The sequence below is a fragment of the Somniosus microcephalus genome, chromosome 2 (genome assembly GCF_052327205.1).
Source record: "Somniosus microcephalus isolate GS21.2 chromosome 2, FLI_Smic_1.0, whole genome shotgun sequence".
NCBI classification, from domain to species: Eukaryota; Metazoa; Chordata; class Chondrichthyes; order Squaliformes; family Somniosidae; genus Somniosus; species Somniosus microcephalus.
The window spans coordinates 96,882,692-96,899,081 of NC_140988.1; the positions used below are offsets into that span (position 1 = coordinate 96,882,692).

Below are 16,390 nucleotides of genomic sequence, written 5' to 3' on the forward strand. Positions count from 1 at the left end.
CTCCCTCAATACTGCACTGGAGTCTCAGCCTAGATTTTTGTTCTCAAGTCTCTGGAGCAGGACTTGAATCCACAACTTTCTGACTCCGAGGCAAGGGTGCTACCAACTGAGCTGCGGCTCATACAGCACAGGAACAGGCCATTTGGCCCAATTAGTCTGTGCTGCTGTTTATACTCCACACAAGTCTCCTCCCATTCCATTTACCTCATCTCAATTTTTCAGGATATCTTTCTATTCCCTTTTCTCAACATTAACTGTCTTCCAGTCCTCTGACACTATCCCCTCTTCTATGGAACTAGTGCCTCTGCTATATCCTCCCTAGTTTTTCTAAGTATGCATGGGTGCATACCATCCAGACCTGGGGTTTTATTCTCTTTTAGTTTTGCTAGTTTGTCAATTATTTTCTTCCTTTCTATCCCAACTGCATTAATATTCATTTTAAGCTCATCCTCTAGTGAAGTGTCCATTTCATTACCTCCTTCAGTAAAAACTGAGGCGGAGTAGTTATTCAATAATTCTGCCATTTCTCTGTCATTACCTATGAGTTTATCTTGCTCATCCTTTTGTGGCCCTATCCCTACTTTAATTTTCCTCTTGTTATGTGTCTCTAGAACACTTTATTATTTCTTCTTATATTCCTTGATAATTTGATTTCGTAATTTCTCTTTGCCTTCCTGGTGATTTCTTTTAACTTCTCTCAAGTTCTTCGCATCCCTTTTGTCCTCATCTCTTTTAGTATCGAAGTACTTCTTGTCCCACTGTTTTTCTGTCCCTTTGTTTTTCAAGATTTTCTCCCAGTTTACCTTCTTTAGTTTCACCCTTCGTTCCTCATAATTTGTGTTTTTTCCCCAATCTATTATCTCAATCTTTGTCCTACTTATCTATGTCGCTCTTGATCCTAATCTTGAACTTTACTATGTTGTGATCACTACTACTACGATGCTCTCCTATTCTTACTTCTCCTGTCCTGGTTCATTATCCATTACAAGATCCAGCAGTGATTCTTTTCTTCTTGGACTTATTACGAAGTGAGTGAGAAAGGAGTTCTGTATACATTGTAAAACCTTGAGTTCCTTTTCTCCTTTTGCTTCCTCCTGCCAGTTTATTTGGGGGTAGTTGAAATATCCCATGATTACTGTACTGTGCCTTCCAATTACCTCGTAGAATTACCTGCATATTTCTTCCTCCAATTCCGTTCCACTATTTGGTGGTCTATAGTAAAGCCCTATTAGTGTGATGGATCTCTTGTTATCTTTTAACTTAACCATATGGATTCTGTCTCTGTCTTACTGCTAGTTATAACCTTTTGTTCTGCTGCTGTTATGCTATCTTTAACTATTACAGCTACTCCACCTCCCCTCCTTCCTTCCTTCCTTTTCTTTCCTTCCTAAATGTGTTGTATCTAGTAAAAATGTAAACTTTCTTTCTCTTTCAGATGCTGTCTTTTTTTCAGATGCTTTTCACATTTTATCATCAGGGCTATGAGCTGGCCAAAGATTTTAATCACTACAAGACTAACCTACACCTCAACATACAAAATGTAAGCTTTGTTTTTCAGCGAGTTAAGTATAACTTGGTCTCCATAGTATGCTTGCATTTTGGATCAAAGCTGGAGCATCTGTTTTCAAGAAATAGTGCCTGGTTTGATTCTTGTAGAGTTTTTAGTTCCACTTTGCATGTTTTTTAATGGTTTCTGGGTGCTAAAATCTGGATAATGACCTGCACATGGCTGGGTGCAATTTTATTTTGTAATATAAGGCGGGGGGGGGAGGGGGTGGGGAGAAACTGAATAACCGAAAATGTTAGACAATGCCAGTCCATTTCTGTGGTCTTCCCTGTGCACTTCCAGCTAAAAATTTTGTTGAGGCCTATTCACAAACACCCAGCCAATATGATCGAGTTTGACAGACAGGCAACCTTGGATATTAAACACACTCAAACTTCGCGAAGAGTATTCAGACTGATCTTTTGTTAGCCCATTTGAAAAAAAAAATCTGATTTGTATAAAGCTTAGCATTGAGTTTCTGCAGTCAAATATACACACTGGTATTACAAGTTACTCTGGTGCTGCCATCTCCTGTCCAAACAGTAATAAATCACTAACCAGATTCTGATGCATCAAATTCATTTTGTCTGGAAAAAGGCTCTTCACTGATTTTTCTATACATTATTCAAGGAAATAAAAAAGAAAGGAATAAAGGACTTGCATTTATATAGCGCCTGAATGATCTCAGGATGTTTCAAAGTGCTTTGCTGTCAACAAAGTACTTTTGATGTTTTGGTCCCGATCTTGATGGGTGGGTTGCATAAGCAGGGGTGGTTTCTATCGGGAAACCCGCAAGTTTGTGTTTGCCCACATGCTGTGGTGTTTTGACTCCACAGTGTGCACCTTTTTTTCCCTATAGGTTCCCTGTCCAGAAGTCAGCCTGATTGACAGGCTTGGCTTCCAGTCGGGTGGGGAGCACTCCAGAGCAGGCCGCAGGAGTGGGTAGGGAGCCTGCAGCTGCTACTAGGATCATGTTTGAGGGGGGGTGCGATCCTCGACCCCAGGATGGGTGGGGGGAGGTCCGATCACGGTGAGGGTCCGACTCCCGACCTGGGGGTGTGGTGGATGGGGGGGGGGGTCCAATCCCAGACCCGGGGTGGGGGGGGGGGGTGGCGTTGGTGAACAGGCAAGCACTCCTGCTCCTCCTGGCCCACAAGCAGTGTCGTGAAGGCACTTGCCTTCATCCTGAAGCTGTCCTCGCCTCCCTTCAGCTGCCAGGTTTCCCGAGGCCTGGGAAACCCGTCTGGCCAGGGTTAAACCTGCAAAGCAGATTAAATCTGAGGCCACCAGCCTCATTAAAATATTTAAATAGTCAACCCGGCTCCGGGGAGCAGGTTGGCTGCCAGCTGCTTGTCCTGCCTCTGTTAAACCCGGGCGTTGGAGGCAAGTTGTGGTCTTGTTTGAAATTTTTTAAGTTTTCACATCTCACCCGACCCCAACCTACAAGTTTTTGGGGGTTAAGGTTCAGCCCATAGTCACTGTTGTAATGTAGGAAATACCACAGCTAATTTGTGCACAACAATGTGCCACAAACAGCAATGAGATAATGATCAATTAATGTCGATGTTTCATATCTTGTCACTGAGCGTTTGGACAACTACTTTACATTATTCTGTTTTACAGGCAAGAAATCGATTCGAGGGTGCAAGGTCAGAAGTGGAGGACCTAATGAACAAGATTAAGAAAAACCCTCATGAACACACAAGAACAACACCATTTACTACGGAGGGATACCTTTATCTACATGAAAAAAGTATGTACATTTGTTCAAATGGCTCTGAATCTTATATGGTAGATTTCATCTAAAGTATGCAGTTTTCAAGTGAATAACATTTGTAAAAGCTGTTTTAAAAAAAAAGTCTACAGAGCTTTGATTCCCTGCACGTTTTCCCTGTTACTAATCTCCCTCAGCAGATGAAATAGTTTGGTAGTGTCCACAGCAGCGCAAATTGAAAGTCTTTTGCTGGAACAGGGGTTATTGGTCAAGAGATCTTGGCCTAGAACTTCACTGCCCTTAGCGCCGATTTTGCGGCGCTAGAGGGCCTAGCGCTGCAATTGGCGCCGACGTCGAAATTGCCTGGGGCCCTTCCGCCGCGGTAGACCGGTAGCGCTGCGCCGGCACCGATGACGTCATCGGTGTGCGCAGCGTCCCGGTTGCCATGCCGACGGGCCCCAGCGCCGAAATTCAGTTGCGGCCGCCTCGCCCGTGGCAGCCGCAACTAAGACTCTGGCAACAGAGTCTTACATGACTTTGCGCCGGCGCATTAAAGGCACCGCGGCGGCCGGCCGCTTTCCCGCCTGGCCGCAGCTCCCTCCCCGGACTTCCCCCCCCGCCCCCCCCCCGGAACAGAAGCAAGCCCGGCACTTGTCCGAGGTGCCGGGCTCATTTTTAAAAAGATTTTCGCGGGCCGCGGCCGGGTGCAGGCAGCTCCTCCTTAAGGGAAGGAGGAGGCCTGCACTTCCCGAACCTGCCGCACCGCAGCGGGCGCCGGAATAGCGCCGATATTCAGCGCGTAGCGCCAGTTTTCAGGCGCAAACACCTCTCAGCAGCGCCGGCAGCCGTTTGGGCGCAGAATTGGTGAATTTTGGGCCCGACCAGCGCGACTTAGCTCCGGCACTAACTTCCGGCGCTAAAGCCCTGGCTGCGCCAAAACTCAATTTCTAGGCCCTTGACTTTTTCCAAACTTTGGTGTTAAGAATCATAAAATCAGCAATAAAAACTAGCTTTTAAAAAATGTTTTTACAAGTTTATTTTTAGTGTAAAAAAGGGAGGAAATGATTACGTGGGGGGCGGGGGGGAATTAGACCCACAAAAACCCGGATAAATTTTGTGGGGGGATGTCAGTAAAAAGCAATTTTTAGTTTGAATATTTCTAAAATTCAAGAAAACAAGCAAGGGAATTAAAAATAAGGCCAGTCAAGCTAAAGGACAACCCACAATTACTTAGTTACAGATTCCGCTTTTATGGGGCTCTCAGTCACTTAAACCCCGAAATAGTTTTATTTATATGAAATCAGTTATTGTTGTGGCTCAAATCACTTACTTGCCGCTATGAAGGTGGGATAATAAAAATTGTTGGAGATTATGCACAAAGAAGCAGTTGCAATTTTGCTTTGAGTAAATGATGCCTTCGATTGATGACCTCAGTCTTCAGGGGACAGGTCAGTGTGGTAACTTGGTCAGTATATTGCTGTCCTTACTCTATACCTAACTATGAACAACAAAAACTCAACATTTATTGCAGTATAAAGAATATAATCCTCACAGTAGTACCTAAAGATGAGGGTCCAGGCCCGCTTTTAAAATAAAATCCAAATTCCTCTGCCTTTGTTTCTTTTGCTTCTGAAATTCAGGTCCAGAGGTGCACACGCGCCACATCTGTGATGTCAGAACTGCATGTACAACACAGTGTAGTTGATGTCCTGGATGTGATGCATATGCATCTCCCGACATGGTTGTTGGTAAAGAGAAAACTTGATGTTTTAAAAATCAATTTACTACTGGGGGAAAAAATTACAGTTTTTCAGTGGAAATCAGTGAAAACTGTTCTTAATTATTCCTATTTGTTCTTCAAATAGTTGCTATGCATCGTGCTTTGTGCCTTCAAGCACATGTACAGTTGGCTTCTTAAGCGATCCAATTAATTGTGATCTCAAAATACTCAATTGTTATAACTCAAAATGAATATGAGAAACATTTCTAAAAGTGCGAATTAACTCAGTGATTGAAGGTAATTGCTTTATTATTGTGTTGTGGTAAACCTTTTGATGAATAGTGTAACACATCTGAATGCTTTGCATGTTCTAGGAACGGGTCCCTTTGGCTCAAGTTGGGTGAAACATTATTGCTCTTATAAAAAAGAGACAAAGAAGTTTACCATGGTGCAGTTTGATCAGAGGTCAGGTGGAAAAATTGTAAGTATTTAAATTACAATTAATTTGTAAATCTTTTATTTATACGCAATAGAGACATCCTCTAATGTTCTTAGTCTGTTGCCTCCAAAATGGACTGCAGCGATAAAGCTTCAAGTTTATGAAGGGTGATTGAGATGCTGCATTGTGAACTTGTTCATAAATGCTGTGATCGTTATTTTCTTTATTTTCCCATGCTCCTCACACTGCAGGAGTGCAGCCTAGCATGATGGGTCCTGGGGAAACTATGCACTGCAGACACACACAACAAAGATGCTGCATATAGATGATAGCACACGTTGTCCCCATCATACAAAGCCCCAGGACCTGTGCCATTATGGCAGTTCATTTTACCTTACTAAAGCTTTTTTTAACTTCTTGCATCAGACCTGTCAGTAAATATTTGCAACTCTATAGAAGTAGGTTAAATTACACATGGTATCAAACATTCTATATAATCCAGCCTGTCCAGGATTTTGTGTCTCTTCCCCCACTGCCCCCCTATGTTTCCCAGGAGCTTAAGATGCCAGTGTGACTAGGTAACAAAACACCTGAAAATAAGGCTCCTGGTTGGTCTTTTCAGGGTCAACAGTAAATATAGATTCTACTTCGGCCTGTAGTAACCTGATTTTTTTTTTAACCAAAAGGCTTGGGGAGACGGGTAGGGAATGGAGAAAGCTAGGCTTGGGGCTTGAACAGAGAAACTGATGAATGATGATGAAATGCTTCACTTCACAGTATTGATCTCTCTATTTGAGTATAAATTCAGCCAAAAATGACACCACAAAAACCAGTACTTCCACAGCAATGCAGTACACCTTATTTGGCTATCTCATTTAAGGACCTTATTTCACTTGGAGCCTGAGAAACATTTTTCAGTGGAATAATAATCTCTTTGGCATATTCTCCTATACGGTTCGCTTCTCTTGCCACTTTAGGCCTCCTTGTTACCTCATTTCCACCCCCCCCCCTCATTTCTCCCCCCACCTCATTTCCCTCCCCCCTCATTTCCCTCCCCCCATTTCTCCCTCCCCCCCCCCGCTCATATTTCTCCCCTCATATTTTCCCCACTGCTCAACTTGCACCTTGAGTTTCTGCCAGTGCCATTATTAAACTGGATGCAGGCAGGCATACAGCAGCAGTGTGGGTTAGTCCACCTGGAGTTTGGAAATAATGGACCAGATTTTGCCGCCTGCTGTCAGTTAGGCTTGACCTTTCATGTTTAGGTTTTTAAACATTTTTGTGTGGCAAGTTGCTGAAAGTGCAAGCTGGAATGGCGCAGTGAGGGAAATGGGCCATCTGGGATCTGAAAGAACAGGACAAGCAACTGTGTATCTCTTTAACCAATTAGATTGAAGGATTGAGAAATTAACAGCGCAAGGACTGAGAAGGAAGTATAAATTAGAGGGTGAATTCAATGTCTAATCGGGTACAGAAAGAGAAATAAAGAGAGGGAAAGAAAGATTGGAATAAGAGAGAGAAAAAAAGACAAAGGAAAAGTAATTAATTAAAAAAATTAATTTTAAATTTGACATTTTAAAAATCTCAGACAATTAAAACGTGAAGGAATTAATACTTCTCACGTTGCTAAAAGGTTACTTACACTTGTAATGGCAAGACTTTCTGTGGCGAGTGCCATTAGACTTTTTTCTGCACTCTTCAGCTCAGTTTTTAACGCCATAACTTGCTGGAAGTGCGAGTTGACAACGGGCCTTAGTTAACGGCAGGACCAAGTGTATCCCCATAACCAATGAGATTTAAGGATTAAGAAACAGGAACAATGGAGAAGCAGGGTGAATTGGAGTGGATGAATTAAATTCAAATGAGGTACAGAAAGAAATAGAGAGGTAAAGAAAGATTGTTTAATAGAAAAAAGAGACCGAAAGGAAAAGTAAGAAAATTTAAAATTTGACATTTTAAAAATCTCCAAGAACAATTGACTACATGTCGGAATGTGATTGAATACTTTAAATTGTTCCCATTCTGGGCCAGAGAGGTTGATTGCCATTGCATTAATAATCATCATGTCGTTAAAAGGTGCTTATGCTCTTAATTACCAGACTTAAGTTTCTGTGACGTATTTATAATGGGCAATTAATGTTCAAATCCAGCAAGTTGTTAAAAATAACGAGGGGGCTAAGAGCGAGATGCTGTGTGAAGCAAATGGTGCAACAGCATAAATTAACCAACAGGTTCTGGAGATTCACAACTCACGGCATATCTCCTCTTCTGAATTTGCTGGCAGATTTGCACATTAATAACAGTGTGCGTCGTTAACACGCTGTTCTTTTCCCAGCAAGTTCTGACCCAATTTTTCACCTGAAAGACTGATTTAACTTTGATTGCTGCACCACCAGACAAACAGATTAACTCATAATTCATCATACAGTGTTTGTTAACAAATGGCTGTTGTGTATACTCACATGACAATAGTAAGTGGATGATGTAATCAATTTTGTGTGAAGTGTTTTGTGACGTTTGAGTGAATGATCAGGTGCTATATAAATTCAAGCTATTTTTTTCTTTATATTTAAATGTTTATGATACTGCTATATAATACCAAAAAAAAATACATACTTTGAACATTTTCTGGAAATGTTTCTTTAAAAAATAGGATTTGTGTGCATTTTTGTTTTATTAGGGCGATGAAGATGCATTCATTCTTAAATCGTGCACAAGAAAAAAGTCTGACTCCACAGACAAGAGATTTTGTTTTGATATAGAAGCCGTGGACAGGTGAAATAGCTTTTCATGCTTCGCTTGTGGAGCATGTGATACTTCCAGATATGTAAAAATATGGTTTTGTAATTCTCGCACTGTTAGTATTTCTTTGTTTTTAACATCATGTGAAATAAGGGATTGATGCACCATTTTGGAGTTCAGGAATCCATGGTATATACATACTGACAATCAGCTTTCTGAAGAAAGTAAGAGTGCCTGTATTTTTACAAACCTACAAAATTGACAGGCAGGACAAGACCAGCTGGTCCATCAAGCCTGCCCACACCATGACAGCTGGACCATCATGGCTTAACACTTCTTGTCTCCCCGACCTCCCACCTCCACCTCACACCCACCCATGTAATCTCCTGGGAAAAGTACTCTGTAAAATTCCTCTTTGACTCCCTCAGGCGATTGAAACAATTCCAGAAGATCACATGGGCCAAGTGTTGCCTATAAAGACACTTACCCTCGATATGATGCGAGCTCTGCCCCCGTCAGCATCCAGCTCCCTGTTGAAGACCTGCAGAGAGTCAGTACCCTCCACACTAGCCAGCAATGAATCCCAAAGGCTTACAATTCTCTGGGAAAAGAAGAACCACCAAACATTCAGTCTATTCCTACTCTTTCATAGTTTAAAACTCATGTCCTTTGCTCTTCCCCATCTGTTAAAACTTGAATAATCTATCAATAGGGACACTGTCCTTCAGTTATTTTATAGACCTCCAGCAGGTCAGGTCTAAGTCTATGCTGTTGCAGATTAACCAGGTTGGCACCTCATTTTTAGGTACGCCTGGTGCTGCTCCTGGCATGCTCTTCTACACACCTCATTGAACTAGAGTTGGTCCCCTGACTTGATGGTAATGGTAGAGTGAGGGATATGCTGGGCCATGAGGTTACAGATTGTGGTGGAATACAATTCTGCTGCCCACAGTGTTGAGTCTGTGTTTTCAAATGTAGTTATGCTGAATAACAGGACACAGACTACAGAAATAATTAAACAGGTCTTTAGTGATTGAGGGTCAGGGCTGAACTGGGATACACTTTGCTCCGCAGGGTTTATATACCGGTGTGGTCACCACCAGTACTACAACGTACAGGAGCCATCAAAAAGTAGTCCATCACCTTAAGGTATCCTCTTAAGGTGGTACAGGTTACATACACTACAATTCCTCCCCTTTTAGCTTAACAGTGTACACCCCAAGTTGGTCAGCATGACGTCGTATTACGTTCTCTCCAACGTCTACCGTGTACATCAAGGGTCCTTGTCGGGCACGAATTGTTCCGGATTGCCATTTATCATCCCTATAGTCCCTGGCCAACACTGGTTGTCCTATTTCGAAACTCCGAGTGGCCTTGTTATTTACGTGCTGGAATTGCTTGTTTTCGACTTCCCTTCGCAGATTGGTTTTTAACAAATCCAACCGGGACCGCAACCTCCTGTTATAGAACATTATGGCAGGGCTTTGATTTGTCACTGCATGCGTGGCGTTTCGATATGCCATCAGGAAATTGTCCACCTTGTGTTGTATTGGAATATGGTCTTCGCTCATGGCCTTTATCGCCTTTTTGAACGTTTGTACAAATCTCTCGGCCAACCCATTTGTAGCCGGATGATATGGGGCAGATGTATAGTGTTTCACCCCATTCTTTTTCATGAATTTCTGGAATTCTTCTGACACGAACTGTGGTCCGTTGTCTGAACATATTTGTTCCGGCAACCCATTCCTTGCAAATATGGTTCTTAGAACTGCGATCGTCTTCTCCGAGGTAGTGATCGACATCTTAATCACTTCTGGCCATTTAGAATGTGCGTCTACTGCTATCAAAAACATGGAATCCATGAATGGACCTGCAAAGTCGATATGCACACGTTGCCATGGGGTTGAAGGCCATTCCCACGGATGCAGCGGTGCAATTGGAGGTGCATTTTGAACTTTTTGGCACCCTGAGCAGCTTTTAGTCAGATCCTCTATTTGTTTGTCGATACCTGGCCACCACACATAAGCCGTAGCAAGGCTTTTCATCTTGACTCCCCCCAGATGACCTTCATGCAATTCCTTCAGAACTCTCTCCCTTAATTTAGGAGGAATAATCACCCTTGTTCCATACATCAATGTTCCTTGACATACGGACAGCTGTTCTCGTCTGGCTGAGAATGCTGGTAACAGTGGGTCGCCATGTGCTGGCCATCCCTTCACTGTCAAGTCATAGACCCGAGACAGTGTCGGGTCGTTTCGGGTCTCTCTCTCAATACCCGCATTGGTGACTGGTAAGCATTCGATGATGGTCGAGTGAAATATCTCGACAGGGTCAACTGCCGGTGCCTCTTCCGCTGTAGGTAGTGGCAGGCGCGACAGCCCATCAGCATTACCATGTTGCTTTGTACCTTTGAATTCGATATCGTATTGATGTGCCCCTAGGAAAAGGGACCATCTCTGAAGCCTCTGCGCCGTCATGACCGGAACACCCTTCTTAGGGTTGAAAATGGAAACCAACGGCTGGTGATCTGTCAGCAGCGTAAACTTTTGGCCTTGCAGGTAATGGTTACATTTCTTAACTCCCCACATGAGGCTGAGAACCTCCCTATCTATCTGAGCATAGTTGCGCTCTGCGGAGGTCAATGATCTGGATGCGAACGCGACTGGCCTTTCCGAGCCATTTGGAAACCTATGTGAGAGCACTGCCCCGATACCATATGGAGAAGCATCACAAGCTAAGCGAATAGGCAGCGTTGGGTTAAAGTGAGCCAACACTTCCTTAGAGGTGATCAGTGCCTTGCTCTTTTGAAAAGCCCACTTACAATCATCGCTCCACTTCCATGGTATTCCCATTTGCAAAAGAGTGTTCAGCGGGTGTAACACCGTGGCTAAATTTGGAAGAAACTTGTAATAGTTAACCAACCCAAGGAACGACCTCAACTGGGATACATTTTCCGGAGCAGGAGCTTTCACAACAGCTTCGATCTTGTCAGGTGACTTATGGAGCCCCTCCTGGTCAATGACGTGGCCGCAGTACGAGATTCGCTTTTGAAAGAACTCACATTTCTGGCGATTAACTCTGAGCCCATATTCTTTCAATCTGGTGAGCACCTGCTCCAAATTCGCGAGGTGATCCTTACCATCATCTCCTGTAATCAGGATGTCGTCCAGGTAGCATTGTGTGCCTGGAATTCCCTGCAATACCTGTTCCATGGCCCTTTGCCAAATCGCTGGAGCCGATGCCACTCCAAAAACCAGTCTATTATACCGATATAAGCCCTTATGTGTGTTGATCGTGAGATACTGGCGTGACGCTTCATCAACTTCCATCTGTAGGTACGCCTGCGCCAGGTCTATCTTGGTGAAGTGTTTCCCGCCAGACAGCGAAGCGAAGATATCTTCAATCCGCGGAAGCGGATATTGCACCGTGTGAAGAACCGGATTAACAGTGATCTTGAAATCGCTACAGATGCGAACCTTCCCAGGTTCCCCCGGCTTGTTGCTCAACAAACGCTTCATGACAGGAACAATGGGTGTGGCCCACTCGCTCCAGTCCACCTTGGACAGTACTCCTGAACGTTCTAGCCCTTCCAGCTCTGCTTCCACAGCAGGTCGTATCGCATAAGGTACCGGTCTGGCTTTGAAAAATTTTGGGTTTGCATGTTCTTCAACCTTGATGCTTGCCGTAATTCCTTTCAGTGTTCCCAGACCCTGTTGGAACACCTCCTTAGCATCGTCCAATATTTTGGACAGCCGTTTAGGTTTGACGTTGTCCTCTTTACAGGCATCTACAGTCAGTGCTTGTATGGAATGCCAGTCCACATTTATTCTCCGGATCCATTCCCGTCCCAGTAGTGGCGGACCTCCATCAGGTAACACATACAAGTCCATTTTCTGACTTTCTTTACCATTGTAGACCACATTTACTTTTATCTTTCCTTTGGGGTATACTATTTGCCCCGTGTATGTTTTCAATACAATCTCCGTATCCCTCAGGGGAATGTGCGAGAATAACCTTTTGTAATCTTGCTTATTCATGACCGTTAATGCCGATCCAGTGTCCAATTCCATCTTCACTTGGACTCCTGCTATCCGAAGCATGACCCAGATAGTTTGGTGGTCTGCTGTGTTACCCACATTATGTATTTTTAGACAACCCAGTTCCTTACTGCTGGAGTCTGAATCCATCTTCTGTTCATCCGAACTGTTCTCTGTCACCTTGTGTACTTTTTTGTACTTCTCCTGCGGCGACTTTTTGCTGCTGGTCTTCTTTCCTGACCGGCATACTCTCGCTATGTGACCAAGTTTGCCACATTGCCTGCATTCTTTATCTTTGAACCAGCACTGGTTCTGGTCATGCATTGTCCTTCCGCAACGATAGCACTTTACTGCGCCCAATGCCATTTCATTGGTGCTGAATTCCAATGGCCTTTGCTGCATCTCTGCAGCGCCTCGTGCTGCTGCCTCATGCGATGCTGCAATGCTGAAAGCTTTGTCCAGCGTAAGATCCTTTTCCTCTAGCAGTCGCTTCTGGGTTCCTTCCCTTAGGAGCCCACACACAAACTTATCTCTCAGTGCGTCTGCTAGTCCTGTACCGAACTGACAGTACTTTGATAACTTGCGCAGTTCGGTTAAGAATTCAGCGTTGCTTTCTTCTTTAAGTTGAATTCTTTTGTAGAATTTAAATCGTTCCGCTATCAGCAGCGGCGTGGGGTTTAAATGCTCTTGCAGGATAGTAACAATATCCGCAAAACTCTTTCCTACCTGTTTATCTGGTGTTACAAGGTTCCTTAATAACCCGTACGTCTTCGCACCCATCGAGTTTAATAGGGTTAGTGCTTTCTTATCCTCCGGTACCTCATTCGTTGTACAGTAAACTTCGATGCGTTCCACATAAGTGGCCCACTCTTCCACATCGCTATCAAAAGCAGTGATGTTACCCGTTTTTGGCATCCTTGTTGAGTTTCCTTTCCTTCGGATATGATTATTATTATTATTTTTTTCAAAATGGCGGCTTCCCGCGCTTGGCGGCTTTTCCCGCGCTTGGCGGCTTTTCCCGCAATTGTCTTCTTCCCCCGCCGACTCAAAATGGTGATTACCGCGCTGTTGCCGTTCTCGCCTCCCAGCGGTCCTTTATTTTCACCTCCGCTGCTGCTCTTGTTCCCCGCCGCTCCCGTGGTCCTTGTGGTCATAAACGCTTTTCTGGCTGCTGCGCGTCTCTGCCCCGATTGCAGTCCGGCCCCTGACACCGGCTGCGGTCGTGTTCTCCGCCCTTTTCATCGTTTCCCTCCCCTTCTCTTACTGACAACTCGGCCGACTTCCCCCCCGTGCCGCTCGATCGGGCTTACCCGCCGCTGTCGTCGAAGGGATGTTCACTGATGTTTGACTTCGTGGCCAGAAACCAACCCGGGTTCCCGATGGCTTCCCGTGCTATGCAGTGCCCAGCAGGATGTTGAGGGTGGATGTCCTTGTTCGACGCCCGTTTCAGAGGCGAAGCTTCCTTTGATGCAACTGCCGCTAGGTAAGATCAGACTCGTCGCCACTGTTGAGTCTGTGTTTTCAAATGTAGTTATGCTGAATAACAGGACACAGACTACAGAAATAATTAAACAGGTCTTTAGTGATTGAGGGTCAGGGCTGAACTGGGATACACTTTGCTCCGCAGGGTTTATATACCGGTGTGGTCACCACCGGTACTACAATGTACAGGAGCCATCAAAAAGTAGTCCATCACCTTAAGGTATCCTCTTAAGGTGGTACAGGTTACATACACTACACACAGCACCTCATGTCTGCCCAGTTTTGAGCTGCTCACACTGTGAGCTGTTGGCATGTGATTGCAGGAATTGGTGCTACAGCTGAGTAATGACAAATATGATCCTTAAATATTTGTTCAAAAGTTGTTTTCTATTAAATTTGACCCCAACCTTTAGACCAGGAAAGTTTAGACCCACACAGATTTTAGCTTAGCATTTTCCACACGGGCAAAACTGAATTTATATTTTTCAGACACTCCACTTGATGGCTGAATTTGGAATTCAAGCACTGACTGTGCAATTAATTTGTGAATGTGTAAACGGTAACTTTTTTCTATTTTAATGAGTCTAGATGGTAGTGTAACAGGAGTCTGAACCCTGGGACTGATTTAATTGGACACATTTTTAATAAGGCATTCTGTATTCTAGCAGATAAAAAGGCGAATAAGACTCATAAAGCATTAGCCCAAAGGACATGTTCTCATAAAATAAAACGTTGAGCCTGTCAGATGGCTGATAAAATGTTATACACAAAATCTTAAGTACTTATAAGAATTCATGGCACAGATACTATTTAGCACCCTCTTGATTGCACCTAACTCTTTTTTTCACTGGTTATTCCACACCTGATATGGGATTACCACTTGACTAGTTGTAGGTACTAAGGTTGTATTTGATATTAGACAGCAGTTGCAAATCACTTCTGGTTACTTTTCAGTGCTCTGTTATGGAGGCAGTCAGGATATCCCTATTGTGGGGGTTTTCTTGCTTTGTGTGATAAGGATCTTAGCCAAATCTTGCAGAGACTGAAGAATGGATGTTATATTCTTATCACTGACTGCAGTCAGCTAACTGTCCCTGGGTGCCATATTTTCTCTGCCTGTCCAAAATTCTGATCCTTTTTAGAAAGAGCCTGATGAAGGTTGCTGTAAAATCCTGCAGTGTGAAGCAACTTTTGAATCCAAGCACTCTGTATGCAGGGTTTGCCAGTTGACATTCCTCCTGATTCTTGCCAAGGCAAGCTACACATCTTTTTTATATTTTGCAACTAGGTGCTGTATTGTAGAATGTTAATTATCTGCTTTAAAAATATTGCAAATTGTAGCATGCATTTAGTACTTTATTATTTAATAGCGTTGGCAAAACTGCAAATACAGTTGTACACTTTAAAGGGGGTACAGGAACAGAGAGACCTGGGGGTGCACATACACAAATCTTTAAAGGTGACGGGACAAGTTTTTGAGACTATTACAAAAGCGTAAAGCAAAAGGGATCCTTGGCTTTATAAATAGAGCCATCGAGTACAAAAGCAAGTTAAGTTATGGTAAACCTTTATAAATCACTGGTTAGGCCTCAGCTGCATTATTGTGTCTAATTCTGGGCACCAAACTTTAGGAAGGATGTCAAGGCTTTGGAGAGGGTACAGAGGAGATTTACTAGAATGGTACCAGGGACGAGGGACTTCAGTTTTGTGGAGAGACTAGAGAAGCTGGGGTTGACCTCCTAGAGCAGAGAAGGTTAAGGGGAGATTTAATAGAGGTGTTCAAATTTATATGGGGTTTTGATTAAGTAAGGAGAAACTGTTTCCACTGGCAGGAGGGTCGGTAACCAGAAGGCACAGGTTTAAGGTAATTAACAAAAGTACCAGAGGGGAGATGAGGAGAATATTTTTCAAGTGGTGAGTTGTGATGAACTGGAATGCATTGCATGAAAGGGTGGTGGAAGCAGATTCAATCGTAACTTTCAAAAGGGAATTGGATAAATGCTTGAAGGAGAAAAATTTGCAGGGCTATGGGGAAAGAGCAGTGGAGTGGGACGAATTGGATAGCTCTTTCAAAGAGCCGGCACAGGCAAGGTGGGCCGAATGGTCGCCTTCTGTTCTATATGATTCTATGATATTGATTCTAGCACTGTCACTGTGAAAGTTTCATGTGTGCCCATTATCCCTGTGGATGCTAGCCAAGCCCAAGATGGGGGATTACCTATGATCGTTCCTACAGTCAAATGACCCTCAGGGCATGCACGTAAAGAATGACAAATGCAACCTGTGGCATCAGATCCCAAATGAGTTCAAGAGAAGAGGGTTGTGACAAAAATGAGGTGGTTTTGTCTGGTTTTGGTTTGGTGGCTATTTCTTTAAATCAAGTCTGAGTACATTGTCAATTTAAAAACTGACTGCATTTCAGGGCCTAGAAATTCAGTCGCGTTTGCGCCCACTTATTGGCTATAGAGTGGTTTGCGCCGGAAGTTTTTTAGCGCCCGAAATTCAGTTGGTCCCTAACATCGGCGTTAGCCAGTAGCGCTGCGCCGGCACCGATGACATCATCGGTGTGCGCAGCGCCCCGGTTCCAATGCTATTCCGTGCCGATGGCCAAATTCAGTTGCGGCCGCCTCGCCCGTAGCGGCCGCAAACAGCGTTTGAAAAACAGTGCCTTGCAGCTCCGAGAGGCCGGCGCATAAAGGTGGAGGGGCGG

The 16,390-nt window shown here is 44.0% G+C and overlaps 1 protein-coding gene across 4 annotated transcripts in view; it reads left to right on the forward strand.

The window, feature by feature from the left end:
• The window catches only part of arhgap10 (Rho GTPase activating protein 10), a 247,780-nt gene that overhangs the window by 144,999 nt on the left and 86,391 nt on the right, over positions 1 to 16,390 (forward strand). For all 4 annotated transcript variants that reach the window (XM_086011545.1, XM_086011527.1, XM_086011535.1 and 1 more), the window contains 4 exons: positions 1,436 to 1,540; positions 3,170 to 3,299; positions 5,355 to 5,461; positions 8,100 to 8,194. In XM_086011545.1, the coding sequence (XP_085867671.1) occupies positions 1,436 to 1,540; positions 3,170 to 3,299; positions 5,355 to 5,461; positions 8,100 to 8,194 (437 nt within the window). The remainder of the gene's footprint in view (positions 1 to 1,435; positions 1,541 to 3,169; positions 3,300 to 5,354; positions 5,462 to 8,099; positions 8,195 to 16,390) is intronic.